Source organism: Nycticebus coucang, chromosome 10 (genome assembly GCF_027406575.1).
Source record: "Nycticebus coucang isolate mNycCou1 chromosome 10, mNycCou1.pri, whole genome shotgun sequence".
Taxonomy (NCBI): Eukaryota; Metazoa; Chordata; class Mammalia; order Primates; family Lorisidae; genus Nycticebus; species Nycticebus coucang.
Window position 1 is genome coordinate 51,891,400 of NC_069789.1, and position 23,227 is coordinate 51,914,626.

The following is a 23,227-nucleotide window of genomic DNA, read 5'->3' on the forward strand; positions in this document are numbered from 1 at the left end:
TTTGTACATTCAGTCAGATATAACCTTGTCAATCACCACATCATCCTTTAACAATGTGCTTCTTAATCAGTAGAAATTTAAACTTGTAAACTGGTACCACTCTAAAACACTTGCCAGATCACCTTCTTAAAGTACACTTTTATTTTGAAAACTCCTGTGTGGCCCCTGTCCACTACAGTTCCTAGACAGCTTGAGATTTTTAAAGGAGCATAGTGGAAGAGAGAAACATAGCCAATAGCCATTAAAATAAAAAAAGCTTAATGAATTTTTATCATTTTAATAAATATGTATCAAGAAAACCTCACTTTATTACAACACATTCATATACAAGCATCTATCATCTAAGTTTTCAACATCAAATGTTTATCAAATATTGAAAATAAAGGACAAAACATTACTAGACTATATAGCTATTAACACAAGAACATGTTTTAAAAATTGGTCCTTGAGGACAACTGTCCAAATGATCCTACTCATACACTGTATGAATGAGACCTATATTTAATATTAATAGCAATAATTAAAAAAAGCTTTATCTTGGAGAAACTGGGAGGACTTACTTATTTCCTCCACTTGGCATTTGGTTCCTGTGAAGTATTGTTGAAGGAGGTCCAAGTCAATTAGTAAACTTGGAAATCTGAATATAGGTTAGGAGGAGGAGTTGGCTGGAGTGGAAGGAAGGCTGGTGAGGAGGGCCACTCTGAACTCTTTTCAAATGTATAAATTAAAGATATCGTTGAGAAAAACTTTGACCAAATACATATCAGCTATTACAGATTAAGTCCCATTTCTCCAAAATAACTTTCCCCAAACGAAAATCTTTACGTTCTTTAAGATAAACCTTATTGATCACCACATCATTTATTAACATTGTGCTTCTTAATCAACAGCCAAAGTCATTTATAAAAAACCACATGCTTTTATAATCTAAACGAGTGAAATGATGCAAAACAGATTAAAGTATAATGCATGCCACTGGTTCATGAACTTCATTGGACAAGAAAACAAACAAAACAACCCAAAACCCAGAAAACCCAAATCCCAGCAACAGACCGTTGCCACAGAAAAGCTCAAGCAGCTAGTGCTGGTTTCTGACAGTGTTCCGTATTGTTTCCTCCATCCCTACCGAAAAATGCCAAATCCAAAAGCAATTGGGCATCAAAAATAAAGAATAGAGATGTCGAATCAAAGGTTGAACACAATAGTTCAAAGTTAACAGTTTCCAAACTATATTGATCCACCCTGTGTTTTTTTTTTTTTCCTGTTTATTAAATCCCTGCTGTAACTCTGATTTATCCTTAATTTTCACACTGGCAAAAATTAAGTTAAAGTAAGGCACCAAAAATCGCCCTGTATAATACCTCTCTCAAAGCCTTATCACCCATCACAGGCAAGCCAGGAACTTGCAGGGAATACCCTTGCCACCCTTGGACAGGTGTGTTTCATTACGTTACATCCTATTTTCATTGGTCACAAAAGACTATTAAATATAAATATTTGAAAGTACCATGAAGCCATTTCATCTAGCTCCCTGTCTTCGGTCTTAAAAAAAAAAATACTGTATTCTATAGGATAAGCAGACATTTTTGCTGGTTATACTGATTTGCTTATCCAACAACTACCAAATTAATTGGCAGACATGTTGAGACTTCTTAGCTAGTGATAGACTCCTGGGGTTGAAGGGGATGGAAGTATCACAAGGGCACAGTGTCCCCCAATCTAATCTATTGATTTTTTTCTGTAAGAAAACTAAGATATACTTTTAAGCATTCAGTCAACTCTTTTCTTGGTAAAATCACATTTATAAGTAGCTCACTGATGCCTACTATACAGATGTTTTATGCAATCTGCTCTCCAGGCATTAAAATGACACGGCATGTTCACGGCATAATTTTATCAGTTGTACAAAACTATAAAATCCATTCAAAATAAAATTTATGAGAGCTAATTGATCATGCTGTGCATGCTTCAAAGTTTTGGTGAAAAGATGGCTTATATTTTGCTTCCTTTGCTGCAGCACAGTTTGTTACTTGGTGAAGTCTCCTTTTTCCTTAAGGACTTTTTCCAAGACTCGCTTGTATTGTTTCTTTCATCATATCCAGTCTCAAAATAATCATAAAATTGGCCTTTGCACTCAAAAGCAAGGTCATTTCCCACAGGTTCATGGCTGAGGGGGGCACCCTCTCTGTTGGTATCGTTATTTGCTTTCTCATCATTTAATCTGGACTTTTCCTGAACGCCAAGCGATCTGACATTAGTAACAAATATTTCATTGGCAGGTATCTGGCCATCACTCTTGTAAATAGGTGCACTGCCTACATCAAAATCCACCTGGTGGGAACAACTCGGTAAAGACAGAGGGGGCGAGGAAGAGGAGCAAGAGGAAGAGGAGGAGGCGGTGGTGGTGGAGGCACTTCCGACATTAGCGTTGGCAGAAAGGGGCAAATTTAGGTAGTGGCCACCACATTCTTGGTAAAAGCAGCAGGCATGAAACTTCTCACACTCCTCTTTGGCCATGCGTGGTCGTTTTCGATAAGGACAGTCTTGAGCCATGAACCACTCTTGGGCAGAGGCGCCATTGAAGGAGCAGGCCGGGAAGCACCAGTTATTCTGCATGATAATTTCCCCATGGATCCTTTTCATCAAATTGTTTATGAGGACTGATCTTCGGAGGTACACCTCAGGATCATCGATAAACTTTAGTTTCTCTAAAGACATATAAAGGATGTGGGCTCGTTCCTCAAAAATTGAGATGGTCTAAAAACCAAAACAAGGAAGAGAAAGCTTAGGAAAGAGACTATGTAACAGTATCATCCCAGCACGTTTCTTTCCTGGTGGTGTCTGGGTCTGGGAATGCTGTGGTTTATTGCCCCCAGGTTCCTTCAAGTTCCTGTCCCTACTGGTACAGACATCCCCCCTTCCTCACCTGGCTGGAGCTCCCACCCTCCTCCTGGATTACAGCCCCCATGCAGACCTCAGCAGGGATGGGTCAGGTTTTCCATCTTTTTTCCCCCCTTCTTTTATTTTATTATTATTTTGTTAATTATTAAATCATAGCTGTGTACATTAATGCGATCATGGGGCATAGGTTTTCAATCTTTTATGGCCCAGTGAGGGAGATGCTGAAACACAGGATTAATGTGAGCTGTTAGATGTCAGGAGAGCAGTGAGTTTGGGGGAGCAGGACGGAGGGGTGGTGACTAGAAGCAGGCACAGAAAGGACTCTGGGGGCTGGTTATGTTCTGGTTCTTGATCTGGATGTTAGCGACACGGGTATGATCACTTAGTGAAATTTATCAAACTGTACTGCGATACTTGTACGTGCACACACAGACACATACACTCACAAACTGTATAATCCATGAATGTTTTTAACAAGATGTCAAGGTGCAAGTCCTAGTGAGAATACTTCAAACCCTCATCTAATCAGCAAGAAGCATGAGTTTTGGCTTTCAGTGCCGTCCCTCTTTTAATGCTCTGGATTTCACACTTGCAATTTTTTTTTTTGCAATTATTTTTACTTGATAAGAGGACAACAGTAATGAGTGAGGCTCAGACCCTGACAGAGCTTCTTTGTGGGGCAGAGCAGGAGAAGAGACGCAGAGAGGGAAGGAGAGGGCTCACGCCTGAGCTGTGTGATGTTGTCAGTGTGCGATGGTTGGTGCAAATCCAATAGCAATTGGAAAACTGCTACAATCACAACACAGAAACTAAAAAGGAAATAAACTGTTTGTGTCCTGGGGTCCAGCATAAAAGAAGCAAAATGACTGCATAACCTGAAGACCTGTGAATTAAACCAGCCCAGGAACTGGTTTAGAGTTTAAGGCAGGAACTATGCATGCAGGGAAAAAGACAGCACTGCCAATGGATCCTGTGATCTTTTTATAAGCAAGGTAAAAGCAACATCTAAAGGATGGGCTGGCGGGCTGTACGGGGTAGGGCAAGAGGAGACAGAGAGGAAGATGCATGGGAAATCCTCTCTGCATTTCAGACAACCACAGTCTGGGCTTACACCCTCCTTGATTCAATCAGCAGATAGTTCTGTTCTGAAGGAAGGTAACCATAAAGAAAAAAGAACTGCTATTTCAAAAGCTTAGATACCCAGATTCATAATTCTATATATTTTCCCCATCCTATTTTTTTCTTACTCTACATGCAATAAAGTTAGAATTGGTCTTTCTTGGGAATGAAGTCTATATTTTAACAAACTTAACACATGTCATGAATGGCCAGTGAAGTGCAGGTTTCTACTTGCATGTACCCATGCGAAGGATGGTTGAGTCTGCCTTTAAGAGGTCAGGAAAAGCCCTGCATAACCAGCCCCATGTGGGAACACATGGAAATAGCATTGGCCACAGGAGCCAGAGTTCAGACTGGGGAGAGCATGACGGGAAGGAACAAGTGTGTTTCCCTCGCATGAAAGTGCGGAAGAACCTTAACCCTAAATGCAACCTGAGAAATATGAAATCATAAGTAAAACAAATATTCTTTGGATTATATAATTTTGTTACTTCTGGGTAGAAGAGCTCTTGCTGGCTTTCTCTTCGAATACTTGTGAAAAATAACACAGGACTCAAAAAAGTGACAACGATTAATGTGGTTCTACAGAGAAGTGGTTCATTTTCATTGCTTGGGCGAAATGATTTAAATTCTGGAAATGGATCAAGCAACTCAGTATCTTAAACTCTTAATAAAAATAATGACTATTAAAAAAACATACTTTATGGCTACAGCTGCTGAGTGGTGGGTGAAAATCCTCTTCTTCCACATACTTCCTCTTAAAGTATGTGATCTTGGATGTTGTTATAGGATTTGAAATTCCCCTGTAATGTGATCCTGTGGTAATAAATCAGATATGACAAATGACATGTGGTTTGCCAGAGGTTCTCCAAACAAAATACTTTTCTTTTCTTTCCTTTCCTTCCAGAGGATAACTTGGCTACGTATTTGTCTGTACATGTGGTGATTAAAAATAAACATTTGTCTTAATAGTTGCTATCACACGGAATCCTGTGACCCAGGCAAGGCCAAGATTTCTGGGCAATTATAGAGGAAAATGACATAGTTCAGCATTTACTGAATATTCAGAATCTTAATTCAATGCACAGGCCAACAGCACAATTTATAAAGGGGAAAAGTGTAATTACTCTGAAATATAATAGTATTTATTCAAATTGTTTAATTAAATCCATGGTAACAGAACACCACTGTTCAAATGTGTCCATCTTTAACTGTAACCACTGATAACCAAACAACTTTAAAATATTATTAGCTCTGAGTAAACAAATGGTTATCTGCACATTGGAACTATAGTATTTTTTCCCTTGAAAATGCAAAATTTAAATATTTAACATCTAAAATTACAATTTGGGGTAACTAAAAGTCCTTTTCACTCTCAATAAAGTAACATGTAAACCACAAATAAAAGTAAGGTCTAAATTTTAAGGACCACTGTTATTAATCCTTTTTTAGCAAAACAGACTCCGTTGAGTATATGTATTTTAGTTTCTTTTTGAAAGATAGCTAGTACTACACAAAAATCCGAAGGAATTTAATCTTAGTCAATGAGAGTAAGAATCATGAACAATCTATTTCTATTTTCCCAGCTTAATTTCTTTTTCTTTCCTACAAGGCCAAAGCCAATCGTATGCTTATTCAAAAGAAAAGGCACATAGCTGCTGGTCCAACGTGCAGATTCCTTTTTGTTTCAAGGGATAAAAATTTCATTTTTGAGTCCACCAGGCTTTTGTAGCTCTAAGAGAACCATACAGTTCCACAGAGTAGAAAACCAAAACAGAAACTCAGAGTTTCAATATCTGTTTGGGTTTCTTACAGACACAAGACTTATATGCAAGAGCCACACAGGTAAATAGATGTAGGGTAGAATGCCATTTAAAATACCACCTATGGTCCTCTCCCTGGAGCCCTAGACTCACTTATTAGAGGTTCACAGGTGGGTAGGGACTGCCCTGGAACATTAGCTCTCTCAGCTCAGAAGGGTGCCCTAGGCACCACCTCACAGTCCACCGGTCTGGCCGCAGAGGGCAGCAGGGCAAGGTCAAGGACAATACCTGCCAGTGGGGGACCAGCTCCCCGGTCTCCCTGCAAAGGAGTCTGTGCTGGCCCTGGAGGGCTTGGGCCTCTGTAGCTGTCAGCCTCCCATAGTGTTTGGTACCCGGCAATTTCAGCAGCTCCTTCCGAGACAATGGGCTCGCAGAATCTATTCATGGACAGAACCAGAGTCATCTCTGACAGCCTCGGATCTGGGGGAAACAGAAAAAAAAAAAAAAAAAAAAAGAAAGAAAGAAAAGAGAAAACAGCCCTAATCAAGAGCAAGCCTGGGGATGGCCTTGGCATCTTCATTCCTTTGCTTTGGGAAACTTTTACTTCATGGCCCTCCCCTTCACCCTGAAACATTTTATTATTTTTCCAAAGAAAACCTCAGCAAACTCTCCTGCTGCTATTAGCTCAGCCTCTGTGTTCAGCAATCTGCATTTCATGGGCGGATCTTTAAAACCCCATTTCTTATTGTTCTCAGATTCCCCTCAGCTCTCTTCCAGACAGCTGCTTTGCCTCCTAAACACATTTTCCTCCTGACCTTCCCGCAGAAAATATACCGCTAAGAAGCCCAAATCCTTGCACTTCCTTTCTATTAGTAAGGCAAAATCAATTTTCTAGTCAATCCCCTGGGAATCTCTTTTGATGAAACCCACTAATCAATCAAAAGAAAAGGGCAGGGGAGAGAGAAATCTCCACCATAATTCCAACCGATGCTCTGAGGCTCAGTCTGTTCTGCTGCCCCTAGCCCTCCTCCTCGCCTTTCCGCAGGCCAGTTCCTCTACAACATTCTGGGGCTTCCTCCACTTTCTTCTCCCAAAGCAAAGCAGACAGAGAGACACTTGGTAGTTGTTTCCACCAGCCCTGATCGGCCTGAACTGGATCTGCCTCCAGTCAAAACACTGAGAGATGAAGACAGAAAATTGGCTCCAGTTTCAAGCCGTGAGTTGCAGTCCCACAGGAGCCAAGCACAACATCAACGGAGCAGGCAGAATATTAAACAGGAGCCAGGGCTCTGGGGCCAGAGGCAGCCAACAACTCTTTACACTGCAAAGCCCAGACACAAGGCAGGAACTTTCCAAGAGGCAACACATCACTGCCCTTCTCTTCAGTCACTCCCTTCCCTCAGCCTTGCAGGGACCTGGGAGCCTCTCTGGTTGTGATGCTCCTTGGGCACTTCCAAAACTCAGGGCATGGGGGCCACTTTCACGGGGCTCAGTGCCTGTATCTTGGTCCTGTGCAGGACTCAAGGTAGGGTGAAGAGTAAGTTCAAGGGAGAGGAGAGTCTGATGTTAAAGTAAAAAGACTGAAGGGCATAGACCAGTGGTGATAGCCCAGCAAGCAGCCTCAGTGCCTTGTTAACTGCCAATTCCTTTAGGAGACACAACCTCCACTATCTCATTTTGCGGTTTAAAGAACTGTCATAAAAGTGATGTCAGGCTTGCTTTCTGAAGATTGATTGTCTTTCAAATATACACTAGGAGTCTAGTTCTTCCTTTCTTTTCCAAATTATACAGCTTGTAATGTTTGGGGGAAAGGGTGAATCTATCACTGTCTTATGGGAGACTATTACCACCTACAAGCTAGAAGGAGGGTCTACTTCCAGACCACCAGGGTAATGTGAAACACCTTCATTAAGGTGACAATGTCTTAAGGCTAACAGAGCAGTTCTTGGCAGCAAGCACTCTTTCACCCAGTCTTCCCTGTGAGATCTCACCTTCTGTCCCAACCCCACTGAATAATAAAGCAAGACCTTTTGACAGACAAGGAAGGTGTCCTGGTCAGTAGGTGGAATTAGGATTCAGCTGATTTATGCTACTAAACCACCTTCTCCTTCTCTTTTAAGATGTTTTCCAAAGAGACTTCAGAAGGACTTACTAGAAAACCTTATTACAAAAGAAAAAATTAAAAATGGTTCAATTAATTTCTCTCTTTGAGTCTTCGACCAAGAAATTTTACCTATGTCGATTTAACAAACTAAGCTGTTCTATCACCCCTCCAACTCCACATCCATGCAAGGTATCCAACTTTATGATGGTTTATTCCTTGGAAGACTCTCATGAAATGGTCCAATTTCTTAACCTATTTTAAGAGACAATCGTATCAGGAGATGTTATTGCCAGGAGCACATGACTCATAGCTTTTTAAGAGAGTAACCCTTTCTTATTGAGGAAAGCAACATTTTCCAGTTTGAAATTTAAAGTCACTTTTGTGCTAGGCTCTGGGACTAAGATTCAAGGCTTTGCCTATGTAGAATTTTATTACACATAAACAAAAGCAGGTTGACAAACTCATGCCCTTAAGAAGGGACAGCATTTGCAGGCCCCTAGCAGCAATTACCTTTGTTTAACTGGACATTATATGGGCCCTGTGCTGTTTTTTGTCAGTCAGAGTTTGTTTACATTTTAAGGACTTTTTAGTAGTAGTTTTTTTGATTGTTAAGGATTTCAGAGTTTCTATTTGTTAGCATTGTTTCCAGCATATAAATTTCTATCATAATGCATTTGACCTTGAAACATGGCATAATATTGTTTATCTTAGTTGTTTCTTTTGTTTACAATATTTAATTTCAGTGAGTTTTTCTTTTTTAAACTGGAAACTATTACGCAGCAAATCTTAAACTAGAAAGGCTGAGTTCTTCAAGTGATTTATGTAAGCCTGTATAAAACATGAATGAGTAGGAATTATTTGGGAATGGGGAAGAGATTTTGCAAGTGAATCTTCCTAGTTTGTTTAGGACTTACACTGGGATGTTAACAAATCAAGAAGTTTAATGTTCATGAAAAATGGGATGGTGCAGTGTTAAGCACCAATGTTTAACATGAATCTTTATTTGCATTATATGTAGAGATATGTTGAAGACTCATTCTCTGTACATTATAATTCTGCAACTTAATTCAGAGTTCAAGTCTACAAATTCACGTGCTATTAATATTAAATACAGACAAAGATACACATATGGCAAAATTTGCTTTCTTAACACCAGGTGAGTGGATTCAAAAGGAGGGTGTTAAACTGTGTTTTGTATAAGGTTTAAAACGTTTTAAAAGCCCTAACCCATTATCTTTAGGCTCCTGCAGATCTGTTTTGTGGCCCGAGTAGATGTAGTGGAATGACACCTCAAGCATCCCCAGAAGGATGAGGGCTGAAATGTCAAGCTTTTCCAGGAACTGTTCACAGTAAAGTTACCAGGCATTTCTAAACAATTTGGTTTTTCAAGAGAGTTGGGCTTGTTCTTTCCTTGGGGCCTTTATGATGCTAATAGCAGTGGCTGGCACACAGAACAGGGTAGCTGTGAATTCAGTGGCACCTTGAATCTGACAAGGAGGAGAGCCTTCTGGCCATTCTTTGCCCACCCTTTCTCCCATCTGTCTTTGGAAATCAGAGAACATTTTATTAGGAGCATTATACATGGTAGCAGTTAGAAGTCTGATTCCAATTCTGGAAAGCAGGGAAGTAGAGGGCTGGTATTTCCAAGGCACCACCGGTGCTGTCAGTCTTAAATGTTCTGCCCAGTGGAACCAAGACCCTGACCTTCACAATGTCCCTTAACTAAATCTCAACAGCTTGTATGCTCATGGTGGAGGTGGAAGTATCTGGATGGGCGGAACAAAATCCTTCAACCTTTCCAAACAGACAGATGTCGCTTTTCTGCCCTTCCCTGCAGTACACCTGTCTGCCCTGGGAAGTGCATTTCTCAGCTGCAGCCCCCACCAGACCAAAAGCTTTAGGCAGATCTTGGGGCTGAGGATGCGGGAGAGCCGGGCTTAAGGAGCAGCCAGGGGTGCCTGGGTGTCTGAGCCTCTCTCCAGCACCGGACTAGGAGGGGGTGGTGGGTCCGAGGTTTGGAGGGCCGACCTCCTGCAGGCTGGCGGCAGCCAACGCTGGTGGGATCTCGCAAAGACACACCCCCAGGGACTGGTGTCGCAGCCCCTCAGCCCCTCTCCCGGGTAGCCAGCAGCTCCAGGACGGCCGCTGGCCATAGGAGAAAGTAAACAACACTCCAAGTGTCCGGGAACAAAGGCAAGTTGTCTTTCCACGGTGTCAGAGCCGTGTGCCTCTTGTGAAGAATAAGAGCTATTATTACTCGTTTGTCTTATCCTTTTCTTTCTTTCTTTTTTTTTTTTCCAAACCAAGTTTCCTTCTAAGGGAAATAAACACCAAAGGTAGGATTCCAAGGAAATGACTCACGGCGGCTGGCAGGGCTCTGGCGAGGCTGGCCCGGGCCCCGCGCTCCAGCCCGCAGCGATGTCCGCCCAGCCTTCCTCCCTCGCGGGCCGAACCCACTGGGAGCTGCGGGGCTGCCCTGCGCGTCCAAGGGACCCAGCGGCGGGGACGCCACCCTAGTCCCGCGGTCGCCTCTCCCGCGGCTTCTGCGGCCGCAGCTGGGCACTCGAGAAAGTTGCTAGGGCCGAAGAGACAGGAGGGGAGGAAGGGAGGAGAGAGGCGGAGGCGTGGACCAGGCGGGCAGCAGCCTCAGCCCGCCGGGGAGGTGAGCTGAGGACAGAGAAACCGCCGCCGCCCGCAGCGCGGCTTGGCTGCCTGGGAGGAGGGTGCGGGGGCGGGGTGGCTGGGGACAGAAGGTGTCAGCTCCCGCATCTATTCCTTTTTCTTGCAAAGGCGCGCCCCTGACATCCACAATCTCTCCCTCCCCACCTGCCAAGCACCGCGGCGTCCAGACCAGGGGGCATCCTTTCTACTGACCCCCGTCCCTTAGGGTGAGGGACAAAGTGGCCACCAAGGACCCTGAGTCTGCCAGAGCTGCTCTCCCCAACCGCCCCTGGAGTCAGCTCTGTGTGCACGGGTGGCAGCCGAGCAGCCCGAGAGGCGGCAGCGGTTCCCGCCCTGGAGAAGCCGCCGCGGCGCACGCCGACCCTGGAAAAGCCCGCGCCGCCTCCGCGCTCAGCTGTGCCCCGGCCCCAGCGCCGCGCCCGCCCCGCGCCGGCCGCCTCAAGTCCACTCGGTGACCCCGGCGCTGCCCTCGCGCCGGGGGGACGCTCCAAAGGCCCCGTGGGTGCCAGTCCGCCCGTACAGCAGCACCGGGGGCCGTCGCCCTCCACCCGCCCTGGCCGTCGCCCCCGCGGCCCGCGCGCAGCTCGGCTCTTACCGCGGGGTCAGCGGGGAGGCGGCGGCCGCAGCGGCGGAGGTGCCGCTGGTCCGCTCTGGGCGCGGCGCCAGCCCGGCCCGGGTGCACAGGAGCGCGGGTCCCGGCCCGGCCGCCCGCTCGGCGGTGGCCGCTGGTGCGCGGCGGGCGAGGGTCCCGACCGGTCCCGTCGCCGCGACTGGGGCGCTGCGCCGCCGTCGCTGCAGAAGGTTATGGTAATGAGCGGCTCTGTCTAGCGAGGAGCGTGTGAAACCCGTCAATCCTGTTTGCCATTTCCCCGTGGATTTCCGAGGAGAGGTTCTGCAGGATGCCCCCAGGGTGAGAGAGGGAACATGACAAGCGCGCCCGCTCTCCCTCCCTCCTCTCCTCCCGCCGCCGCCGCCGCCGCTCCTCCGGCAGCACACGGGGCGCCTTCCCCGCACCCCCACCCCAGCCCGCCCCCTGCCTCCTTCCCTCCTTCCCGCCCTCCCTCCTCCCTCTCCTCCCGTCCCCTCCCAGTGCCCGGGGACACGCGGGCGCAGTTCCAGCCCGCAGCCCAGACCCCACGCGCTCTCGGGCTCCCTCCCTAGCCCTGGGGGCTCGGCTCCGGCCGAATAATGTATTCACTCTGCAACCTTCCGAGACGTCTGGTCCTTTTTTTTGGTTTAGTTTTGTTGTTATGCGTGCGTGTGATTAAAAAAAGAAAATCTGTGCCTTTCCCACCCTTTGCAGAAGACTTTCTTCTCCTTTGCCACAGCAAAAGAAGATGAGAACCAGATGTCTTTGCAGGACCAAGCAGTTATTCTCCCCTCGCCGCCCGCCCCCGCCGGTTCTCCTCCTGAGCTGTGTCTGTATGAAAAAGCAACCTTGGTCCTGCTGCAACTTGAATTGGCAACTCTGTCTGGGTGGGGAACCTCCAGAGAAAACCTCCAGGAAGTAAAAAGTAATAAAGAAGGTTGTCCTCGTTCAAGAGAATGCAATTTAGGCCCCAGGATCAGAGTATTTTGCAAATAGTACTTCCCCTAGATTGGGCTCAACTGAGTTTGTTTTTTTAAAACATTAATTCATACCTTCTGTCTAGGGACCGCTCCACAGTCGAGATGGGTCATTTCAGGTGTAATGAAGGCAGAGGCTTGGAAGGCATAGACCTAATAAAGTCGGGAGAAGGCACCTGCACGAAAGTGTTGCAAAGACTATAATGTTTGTTTACTGCTACTATGCCAGATGTGCTAAATATAACACTCCTTTAAAACAGTGATCCCCTGACTGTGAAAACACCAAACCTCTGGCTGTCTGGCTCCCTAGGAATCCAGGAGATGCACAGACTGAACGTCAGGGCGGGAAGGAACAAGATGGAGGCTGAGGATAAGCATGTGCAAATTGAACTCTATCTAATTTGCATGTTTATTTCTTAGAATTGTAATTAAATTTGTGTAATAAATGTTTTCCATTTCATTTGTACACTTAAAATTTGGGTGACTGACGTGCAGTTAAATGAATTTCCTTTTTTTTATAAAGCAAATGCAGTTTATTCAATAAAGCAGCAAACAAATATTAAACATAATTAGAACTCATCTGTGCTGAAGGTGTTTTTGTTGAACTTTGTACATTAAAGACTCTCAGAGGTTTTAAGGGCATTAGGAAGCTGAGAGAAGGCAATTATGCTGAAAACAGACTAACCCAACAGTCTACCAGGAGCATTATTTCATTTTTTCCAAAAGACATTCCAGGGTTGCATGTCTAAAATTGGGAATTGGGCATCAATCTTGGCTTTATTCTGAGCCATATTAAATTGCATTGGCTCATGCTTCATGTAGGCCACTATGATGACAATTTAAGAGTTGTAAAGATCCCGTTTGGGGCAGTCAATGAGAATTGTATGTCCAGGTTAAGAGTAGAATATAATTTTCATTTGGGTGGGGGAGAAAGGTGAGGAGCAGCAGAGGGCATTTAAAGTAGTGCAAGTACTTAAAAATCTAAATCAGTATCTAAAACTGGTTATTGTCTAAGTCAAATAAAGACTTAAATGTGAGGGCTTAGAGGCATGGCTTATTATGTTTTTTTATCTCCCTATATAGGACTGTGGGGAAATCCCCACATACACTTGGCTGTGTCAAAATACATAAAAACCAAAAGGAGCAAATTAAGCATAAAATTGAGATATAACATGAGACTAAATATCAGCATGGGTGCATTGGCATCTTGGAGCTTTGGCTCTGACAAAGGAGCCTTCTGGGAAACTGGCATTACCCTGGGGTGGAGAAGACTCTTGGCTTTAATGTTGCAGCAAAATGACAACACGAGTATCCAATCACTGTACTTCACAGCACCTTTGCAGTCCTGCTAGACCCTGTCCCGTTCAGATACATTAGCATGTTTTATTGACAGCTTTCCCTGCCCTGCTTTTAATCCCAAAATATTTTCGGAGACTCAGGGCCCAACTGTGGACAATATGAACCCTGTGTCTATAAGTAGAAAAGACAGTCAAATGTTTATGGAGTAAGAAACATCATTTAAAAATTTAAGGTATGTGGTGACTATGGCTTGAGAAAAAAAGTAAATCAACAAAATATTTCAAAGAAGTGAATGTTATTTATAATGAGGGACAATATGCAAATGAGAGCTCCGATGTCTTCATTTGAGGAAGTGTGGGGTGTGTGTGTGAGTGTGTGAGTGAGTGAAGTTCCAAGATAGAAGTTTGATTGTACAACTTAAAATACTTTGAGCTGCAAATTTACTAAAGGCAGTGATTGTTTTTCTACAGTTAACGAAGAGAGTTGCCAGACTTAAAACTGCTGAAACCCATTTCACAAAGCCTTTTTCTCATTAGATAGAGAGATTTCACAAGTAAAATGTGATGTATTCACATTGCTATGGACACAATGCCTGTGTGTATTAATAAAAAGTTTGAATTACTGGCTTTTTAAAAAATGGAACATTTTTATAGCAAAATGAGGCATCTACACTCAGTCTCTCCAATTCTTCTGTTATTCTCAAATCTTTTCCAATTAGGCTTTCTTATTCATCACTCCATTGAAACCGGTCTAGTCAATGTCACCAATGACCTCCACATTGCCAAATACAAAGGTCATTTTGTATTTTACTTGAGCTGTAAGTAGCATTTGACCCAGTTGCTTACTCCCTCTCCCTTTACACATCTTTATCCTGGCTTCCAGGACAACCACCCCACCTGGTCTGCCTCCTCCCTCTCTGATGGCTCCTTCTCAGCCTCCTTTCTGGGTCTTCCTCTTCCCTAGCACCTCCGAAAGCTGGAGTGTCTCCAACTCAGCCCTTGGATCTGGTCTCTTCTCTGTAGCCACTCCCTTGTCAAACTCATCCAGTCTCTTGGCTTCAAATCCTGTCTACATTCTGTTGACTCCCAAATTTATATCTCCAGCCTAGATGCTCTCCTGACTCCAGACTCTGTGTAGATGTCTAAAGGTAGAGACACCCCCACAGCTTTACAGATCCCAGAGGCAATCTCTGCCAACCTAGGCTACCCTTAATAGTCTACATTAATAAACCACACTGTTTTTCTTGTTTCTCTGGCAGAAAAATGTGGGAGTCATCCTTGAGTCTTTTGTTTGTTTGTTTTTTACCTTTAAAATTTTTCTAGACTCTTATCACTTGCCATCATCGTTGCTGCTGTCACCCTGCTGCAAGCCATCAGCATCATCTCTTGTCTGGGGTATTGTGAGAGCCCTTTTCACCGGTTTCCCTGCTTCAGTCTTTGTGTACAGTTCAATGTTAGCTCAAGGGCCAATGTGTCAATTACCAAGACTCTTCTTATGGTCCCCCCCTCCCATTTCACTCAAAGTAAAAACCACGTTTTCAAAGACCTGAAGCCTGTTTTCCCCTCTGACCTCATTCTGCCTGTCACCCCTCCAGGTGGTCTGGCCTCTTTTCTGTTTCTCCAGCATATCAGGCCTTGCCAGCTTCAGGACACACGTACCGGACTGGTTACTCCTTTTTGTTATGTTCTTTCCCCAGAAGGCTGCATGGGTGAATGTTCCCCTCTTCCACCGTCTTTGCTCAAGTATCACCTTTTTTAACAAGGCCTGGACATTCTGCTGAAAACTCTAGCACTTTACCTCCATATCCTGCTTCATTTTTATCCAGAGGGTCGATTGTCTTCTAATAGTTCTGTATTTTATGTTATGTTTTATATTTATCATTTCTCCCACTAAACAATAAGGTCCGTGAGGGCAGGAACCTTTGTCTTTTTAGTATACCCCGGTATCTTCAGCACTTAGCACAGTACAAGTGCCTGGTATGCTGAAAGCACTTAATATGTGATGATTGACTAAGCAATTGATTAACAGTTTTATATATATGCAGAAACACAAATAAGACTAAAATTGTGCTCCTCTAGTCTAGTGTATATTACGGTGAAACAGGAAGTTAGTTTATTATCTCATTTTCTTTTTCTCCAATTCTCTGGCCCAGGGCTCTCATCAGCCCTAACAATTCCAAGACCTGAGGGCATTCCCAGGATTCCTAGCACCCAATTGTTTCCTGCTGCCCTGACTTCCTGAAAGTCTCCAGTAAAGATTTTATCCAAGTAGATGCCGGTGCTTTGGGCCAACCTGTCTTCCTTTCCCCTAACACATTTCCATCAATACCAAGAGGTTTGTCCTGAACTACATACAGTCTTATACAAAATTACAAAGTGTGTGAAGCTGCTCCCAGGACTCTTTAATGTCATTTTATGGCAAAGTCATCCTTTCAGAAACTAGGAACTCATCCACTTTCTTTCTCATCCTCCTTCAAAACTCGCTAAGTAACATTTCAATCATTATGTGCATTTTATATGCACTAATTGAGCTAGGCACTGCAAGTGAAGTAGAGATGAGTAAGACACTGTTCCTAGACTTATGGAGTTGTTAATGAAGTGAGTAGCATAAGACAAGCATGGACATAATGATACTATTGAGTAAGTCATGGCACAGGAGATGCCATGAGAGTTCAAAGGTGGGACGATCACCTTCAGCTGGGGGGAGCCAGAAAGATTTATTTGGGAGACTAAAACTTGACCTTGAAGATAGGTAGGTCTCAAGGAGTGGAAATGAAGAATGGGTGAAAACTATTTCAAGTGAAGGAAACTATTTGAGGAAAGGCACATAGGTTGGAAAGCAAATGGGTATCTTGAGAGAAGAGTGAGTGTTCTGATTTTACTAAAGATTATGGGAAGGCAGAAGGTAGACAAAGCCGTATCATAATAATATAACCTGGAAAGCCCATGAATCTGATTTTGATTTAATAAACAATGGAAAGCATTGAAGATTTTTGAACCAGAGAATGATATGATCAAAGCCAAGCTTTGGAAGAAGTCATGTGCAGTGGAGAGTGGGTTGGGAACACTATATAAGACACTCTTTCAGCAGCCTAGTGAAGACTCCATCGTCCTCTCTAGATCTGCTTTAAATAAGTGGATACCAAATGAGGAGACAAGTGTGAGGTATCACAGAATTGAAATCGTCAGGATATAATCACTGATTATAAGGAAGAGAAAAGTGAAAATTGACCATGAGGTTACTCTTTGAGTTAACATGTGACTATGTAAACCCATAACGGATGGGAATATTACCTTTTTTGTTCTGTTTTCCTTTTCTTCCTCCAAGAAGAATTGTCTCCTTATAGCCTTTTCCTGCCTATGGTAATAAGGGCCTACATAGTATTTTCTTGATCAAAAACCTGAACACACAGGTCCACACTGTGCCATAACACAAGGTCAGAAACAGGTGTGAAGGGAATGTATTCTGTTGGTTCTGGTACGTTGAGCATCAAGGTGTTCATGGAATAGACAGGTGGAAGTGTCCAAGGGTCAGCTGAATGGTCTGGTCTGGCCAAGGATAGAATAGGAGAGCAAATTATAAACATTTATGATTATTTCAATAAACATTAAGGCCAGAGCCTTAGGATTAAATGAAATTATGAATGAATTATTAATTCTTCTAATTCACAGAATTAGAGTAAGATCTTAGAACATCAGTTTGAGGAATATGATAAATGCATTTATTCAGAGAGGAAAATAACATTTTGGGCTTAATACATGACTTCTTTCAGTGATGTCAGTATTTAATGGTGTGCAAAGACCCTTTTGGCTTAAACTTTAAAGAATAAATCTGGGATGGGGTTGCTGAATTTTGGTAGCAGGCGTTCTCTACTAACTGTCCTAATATCGCCACCCAGGAGTAGTTACTTGTTATGTTTCCACATGTGGCTGAATTTACTTATTTACCATCACAGGTGAAAAGTTATTTGCTATTTCTTCAGATAATCCTGAAATAATCTCTGAAAAGATGTAAATCTTTGATAATGAGTTTGGAGTGTCATCTCTCAGGGATAGTTGTATTTTAATAGGAGTATCATAATACTACAAAAACTTTAATCATCAGAATTAATAATGAATGACACGATTCCAGGTGTAATACAAACTAGTAAGTATTATTTCTGAATGGAAATCACGTAACATATATGCTCCCCTGCTCAGGGTACTATTTGGAGGGACCTGTATTAATGAATACATAGGAAGGTTTGCAATACACATGCCAATTATTCCTGAAGAGATATTATTCTAATATACTTTGTAACTTTTTCCAATTACAAATTTTCGATTGAAGTACTTTGAAAGCTATTAATACTATATTGACTAAAAGAGTATGGTAACTGGGTATACATCTAACGCAAAATTCATCCCAGACTTCAGGGACAAGATAGGTCATAGTTGGACATGAGAGTTGGGTGGGATCTGGATAACCTAAGAGGAGGAGGAAGGAGACCTCCCAGGAGCTAAGAGGTAACACCCAGGAGTTCCACACGTGGGCAAAACACAGAGGGCTGCAGGCATGGGGACTCTGGATGAATCAAAGCCAGTACTAAGGCTTAAAAATCTTCATACCCAGGTAGACGGCAGTGCTATTGTTACAGCACGAAGGTAAAAGGAAGAGTTATTTGAGCAAAAGATGGTGAAAGAGTGGTGTGTGTGTGTTTGCATTTGTGTATGTTGGAGGTAGGATGAGTTTAAACTTTTTATGTAATAAACTGAGATAAAAAGTTAATAAGAACAATGGCAGCATGGGTATTTTCTGGGAATATTACCTTTTTGTTCTATTGTCCTTTGCTTCTTCCAAGGACAATTCTCCCCCTCCCACAGCCTTGTCCTGCCTCTGAGAGTAAAGGCCTATGCAGTTTTGGGTTGACCAAAAACATAAACACGTGGGTCCACACTGTGCCAGAACATGAGCGACTGAGTCAGAGGTGCAGTGTTTCATCTGAAACCTGAAGTCAGATTCTGGTGCCAGTGAGAGGCTGTGCAGGGCTGTGAGAGAACCCAGAGCAGGACAGCAGACCAGCCCCCAGGTTTAGCCTGAGTCTAACTCTCGGCAGGCAACAGAAGGATGCTTGGAAAATTACACTTTTGTCTTCCTGTTTGCAAAAGGATATAAGCCAAGGGAAATGAGATTTTTAAAAGGGGCAGTCAGGGGAGAAACTGTAGCTTTCTGATTTCTCAGTGGAGAATGGGAAATAATCTGATTCCAAAACCCCTTTTCTTTCTCTCTTTGCCTGTTCTGTACATTGTTATAAAACAGGAAGGCTGAACATTCTATGAGGCTTAATATTAAGACAGTGGGAGGCATCTATGTTCCTATGTTATCATAATCAAGAAGGATTTATTAGGTGACTAATAGTTGCACTGACACATACAGAATTAATCCAACATGTTTTTTTTTTTTTTCAGAAGCTGGCGGATCTGTAGATAACTGGCGGTATTTTCTCGAGTTCACTCTTTACCCTGTATGTATGTAATTTCTAGAGTCTTTTTGTCTCAATGTATAGTTAGTCTATTTTTGTTTTTAGCATTTTCAAAAAGATTAAAGCCTCAATGAAAAGTTTTGGAAGCTGACAAGGGTCAGAATATATTCTGATTAGGTAAAAACATGAGTTATATAAGAACCGATGGAGATTGAAGTGTGGTCCTAATTATATTTGTTGAATGTCATCAAATTTATTTCAAGTAATATGTGCTTTACTGACAAAAATAATTAGTAGTGGGTTTAAGTGAAATATGTGTGCTTTTCACAAGCTTTGATTTTCATAGGTCAAGTATTTTATAATAGAGAACTAAGATAAGGTAATCAGTGCCAAGAAGGCATAAATCCCTAATAGAATGAAAATATGAGGGACACATCGTGTTTGCTAACCATTGTTCCCATCTGTAGGCCTTGGCTGTGCCTTGATTTAGAGCTCTGTGATGTAATGTCCACGTACTGAACGCATATGGAGTGAACAGACCATATCAATAACTAGTGTCAGGAAAAGGGACCTAAAAAAATCATGTTCTGGCAGAGAGATACCTGGAGACAAATTAATCTTTGAGTATTTCATTTTGTATTCTTATCTTCTGTGTTGTATAAAACGTGCGGGCATATCAAAGTTCATAACAAAAACTGCTTATACCATCAGGAAGATGTATTTGTTTTCAACAATGTAAAGGAAAAGCTACAATTGGGGTGGAAAGAGAGAGACAGAGAGAGAAAGAGCGAGCAAGCAACAACCTGCAGCAGACGCCACCTGAGTGGGAAATTACACATCCTGCGCACACACGGGCGCGGAATTCATCTCTGACAATTTAATTGTTTAATGGTAGGACTAACAAGGAATCCTTTCTAAAGTAATGGCATATAAAGGCTTCCTAGTGAAGTTAATATTCCTGCTGCATTTGATGGGTGTTTCCCATTTGTGCAGTTCTGCCCTAACAGACTCCTGGCGTTTGATGGGGGAAGGAAGGAGGGGCCGTGGTGTCTGTATTCGACAGCAGAATCTGGAGAATGCCTTAGCCTGTGACCTTAGCCATTAAAGCAATAAATCCGTGGCCCGGACTAGCACCAGAGCACTTGCTCAGGTCGGCTATGATGCCCTGGCTTGCAGGCCTGAGATCCCGTCTTCCTGGACGGGAGGCTGGATGTTTTGAGCGCAAAGTCCTTGCTTGCATCGTTGTCTGTTTTCTCTGGGTTGACTCAGAGAATCAGGGTTTGGCAGCCACATGTGCTGCGGGTGCAGGACTGCAGTCTGACCAGTCTTCTGGATAATGACTGCCTGATGTCCCAGATGCTGTGGTTCTGCGTCCTCATCCTGAGCCACGTTTCCTTTTTGTATTTCCCTATGGTTCACCTTGCACATGTCTGCGCTTTCACTGCCTCGTGGATAGCTGCCTGTCCTAACTGTAAACATAACAGCATCAACTACTTGGAAGGAAAACTGTCTCGAGGCATAAAGTTCTCAAAACAGACCTGAACACATTCTCCTTTTTGAGTTTCCATTCTTAAATCTATACATTTTACATTTTCACTCCAGTTACTTGGCTTGAGGAAAAAGAAAGTTTCATTACCTGTATCAGAGAAAAGCCAGAAGAGTGGTTTGACCATGACAGAGAGGGTCTCTGCCCTGGTGCGCGGGTTTCCTCCAGGTGTGGAACAGCTCCCACCGTGCTCGTTGGCTCCTCTCTCGGAAGCACCATCCGCGTCTTTCAGTCTGGGAAAAGGCTTAGTAGGCAGAGTTGAAAATGACAGACTATTTTTAACACAAGCTTTCTATCCCACAGTCCTGGTTCTTACTTCTATTATCATTACTTATTCATTGACTTTTATTCCCAAATACCATTACCCTTTACAGTAATACGATCAGCAAACCAAACACTTAAAATAAACAAATGCAGGAATCCAAGTCTCCCACACAGGAGCATTTTCGTCCCTCCAGCCAGCGCTCGGCTTCTGCCTGACTACCTGGGGGAGAAGGAGTTCTTATCAGTCACCAAGAAGCTCTGCAGCTTCAGAAATGCCAGGGTAACAAAGGGGCTTGGCAGCGGAGAGTAATATTAAGTCACTGGCTGCCTAAGAGAACAAGAAAGAGGTAATGAAATCTGAGGAAAAACAAGGTAGAAAATAGGGAGGGGAGGAAGGTAGGAAGCAGGAAGGAAACGAAAGAGACAAGAATACGTGTGCATCCTTTAAACTCGTTCCAGCAGAGGAAAACCCACCTAAAACAGACATTTACGTTAATTTACAGTGACTTTCAAACGGGGTCATACAATTATTACCTGTCTAATAGCAATAGCTACCATGGATTGAGGACCTACTGTGTGCCAGATGCTTCCTCTATGGTATTTGATTTGTACAACTTTTAATAGTGGGTGTGAGTAATCCTATTCTACCATTAAGGTGACTGGGATTTAGAAAGGCTAAGTGACTTGTCTGAAGTCCAGTGATTTAATTCAGTGGACCTAGAAGGTAAATTTAGATCTTATCAGTCCAAAAACCGTGTTTATATCCACTACAATTTTTTGTATCGATTCCCACTGCCTTGTATTTTACTCAGTCATTTGTCTCTCTGCCCACATATTTATTTATTTATGCACTACCTTGTTCCAGAAATGATTTAAGATGGTGTAAATGCCTCGGAGTTCTACACATATCTAAGCAGCGTGCACAGGGTCCTACACTGTATGTTATATATTTGTTGATGGATTGAGTTGTAGAGCCTCATTTGTCAAGAGTTTAGAATTCTTTCACTGTGAAGTCTCCATCCCTTTTTATCTTTTAAAGTAGGCCAGCCAGAAACTGGATGGCTGAGAGATAGGTGCAAGAGACTAGACTAACTCATCTTCCAAAATCTCTTCTAGATCTACGCTTCTATAAAGAACTAGGTTATCACGAATAGCGAGGATTATTTTCCCTTAGTAATGAGTTAGAGAAATGCAAACAGTGAGTTAGTGGGGGTGGGGAGGATTAATGACTACTACGGAGTAACCTGACCAATACTACCTCAGTCATGTGATCATCAACAGTGATAACTGGCTCAGCGCCTGTAGCTCAGTGGTTAGGGAGCTGGCCACATACACCGGGGCTGGCAGGTTCGAACCCAGAGCGGGCCTGCTAAACAACAATGACAACAACAGTAACAACAACAACAAAATAGCCCGGCATTGTGGCAGGCGCCTGTAGGCCCAGCTACTTGGAAGGCTGAGGCAAGAGAACTGCTCAAGACCAAGAGTTTGAGGTTGCTGTGAGCTGTGACACCACAGCACTCTACCGAGGGTGATGTAGTGAAACTCTGTCTCAAAAAAAAAAAAAGTAGTAACTCGTGCTGACAGCATGTGCCTTTGATCTGATATATTGAAAGTAGCAGTTTACCTATGTGATCTTCCTCTTAAAAACCCCACAACTTTAGTCTAATCATGCCAAAACCTTGAGCTACACCTCTGTAGAGGGATATTCTTCAATAAACCTGACCAGTACTCCTTCGAACAGTCAAGGTCCTCAAAAACAAGGGAAGTCTCAGAACTGCCACAGCAAAGAGGAGTGTAAGAAGCTGAAGTGGCAGGATGACTAACTGTAGTATTGTATCCCAGAAATAGAAAAAAACATGAAGTAAAACTAAGGCAATCTAAATAAAGTATGGATTTTAGTTATAATGTATTGATTGATACTAGTTCATTAGGTGTAGAAAATGGAGCACCCTAATGTCAGATATTAATAAGGAAGGAAATTGAGTGCAGGGTATATGGAAACTCTCTGCATGATCTCAATTTCTCTGTCAATATAAAATTGTTCTAAAATATAAAGCCTATAAAAATATTTTGGCACAAACAGAACACACACATACACACAAGTGAACTGGCCAAGATTACTGAGAGAACCAGTGGCATGATTAGATGTAGACTATATGTCCTTGTCTTGAAAGCCAATTCAATCAAGATGAATAACTTTTTCTTAAAGTAGTGCAATTTCTCATTGATCTCTGGATTTCCGTGACTGGATTTTGAATATTTGAAGATAGGACTAAGTTGCTAGGAAGCATCCACTCAGTTTGTGGTTCCAGCAGATAATTCTTGTTGAATGAATGAATGTTACTGCAAAACACATTGTCTTGGCTCTAAGATGCATGTAATTCAGCTTGGGTTTTAGACCTTTCAATGGTGTCTTCCATATGTACTCCCACCCCTCATCCAAGGTCAAGTCAGTCCAAGGTCTTAGTCTCATTCTTAAGAACCCAGCAAGAGTTCCTGAATCACTCTGAAAACTGATA

At 43.0% G+C, this 23,227-nt stretch overlaps 1 protein-coding gene and 1 long non-coding RNA gene across 4 annotated transcripts; one reads left to right on the plus strand and one right to left on the minus strand.

Annotated features, from left to right (window-relative positions):
• Positions 1-250: 250 nt before the first annotated feature.
• SERTAD4 (SERTA domain containing 4) lies at positions 251-11,328 on the minus strand. 3 transcript variants are annotated; one of them, XM_053607612.1, is made up of 4 exons: positions 11,165-11,328; positions 6,072-6,263; positions 4,721-4,836; positions 251-2,757 (listed from the first exon to the last, which is right to left on the minus strand). In XM_053607612.1, exons 2-4 carry the CDS (start codon positions 6,244-6,246, stop codon positions 1,993-1,995), a joined length of 1,056 nt encoding a protein of 351 aa, XP_053463587.1. In that variant the 5' UTR covers positions 6,247-6,263; positions 11,165-11,328; the 3' UTR covers positions 251-1,992. The 3 variants fall into 3 exon arrangements, with proteins under 3 accessions (XP_053463587.1, XP_053463586.1, XP_053463585.1); XM_053607611.1 differs by lacking the exon at positions 11,165-11,328 and adding an exon at positions 6,757-8,551; XM_053607610.1 differs by lacking the exon at positions 11,165-11,328 and having other exon boundaries at positions 6,072-8,551.
• Positions 9,010-12,712, plus strand: LOC128597320 (uncharacterized). The gene is made up of 3 exons (XR_008383240.1): positions 9,010-10,549; positions 10,678-11,479; positions 11,873-12,712. It is a non-coding gene; the product is annotated as an uncharacterized LOC128597320 (long non-coding RNA).
• The last annotated feature ends 10,515 nt before the right edge of the window (positions 12,713-23,227 follow it).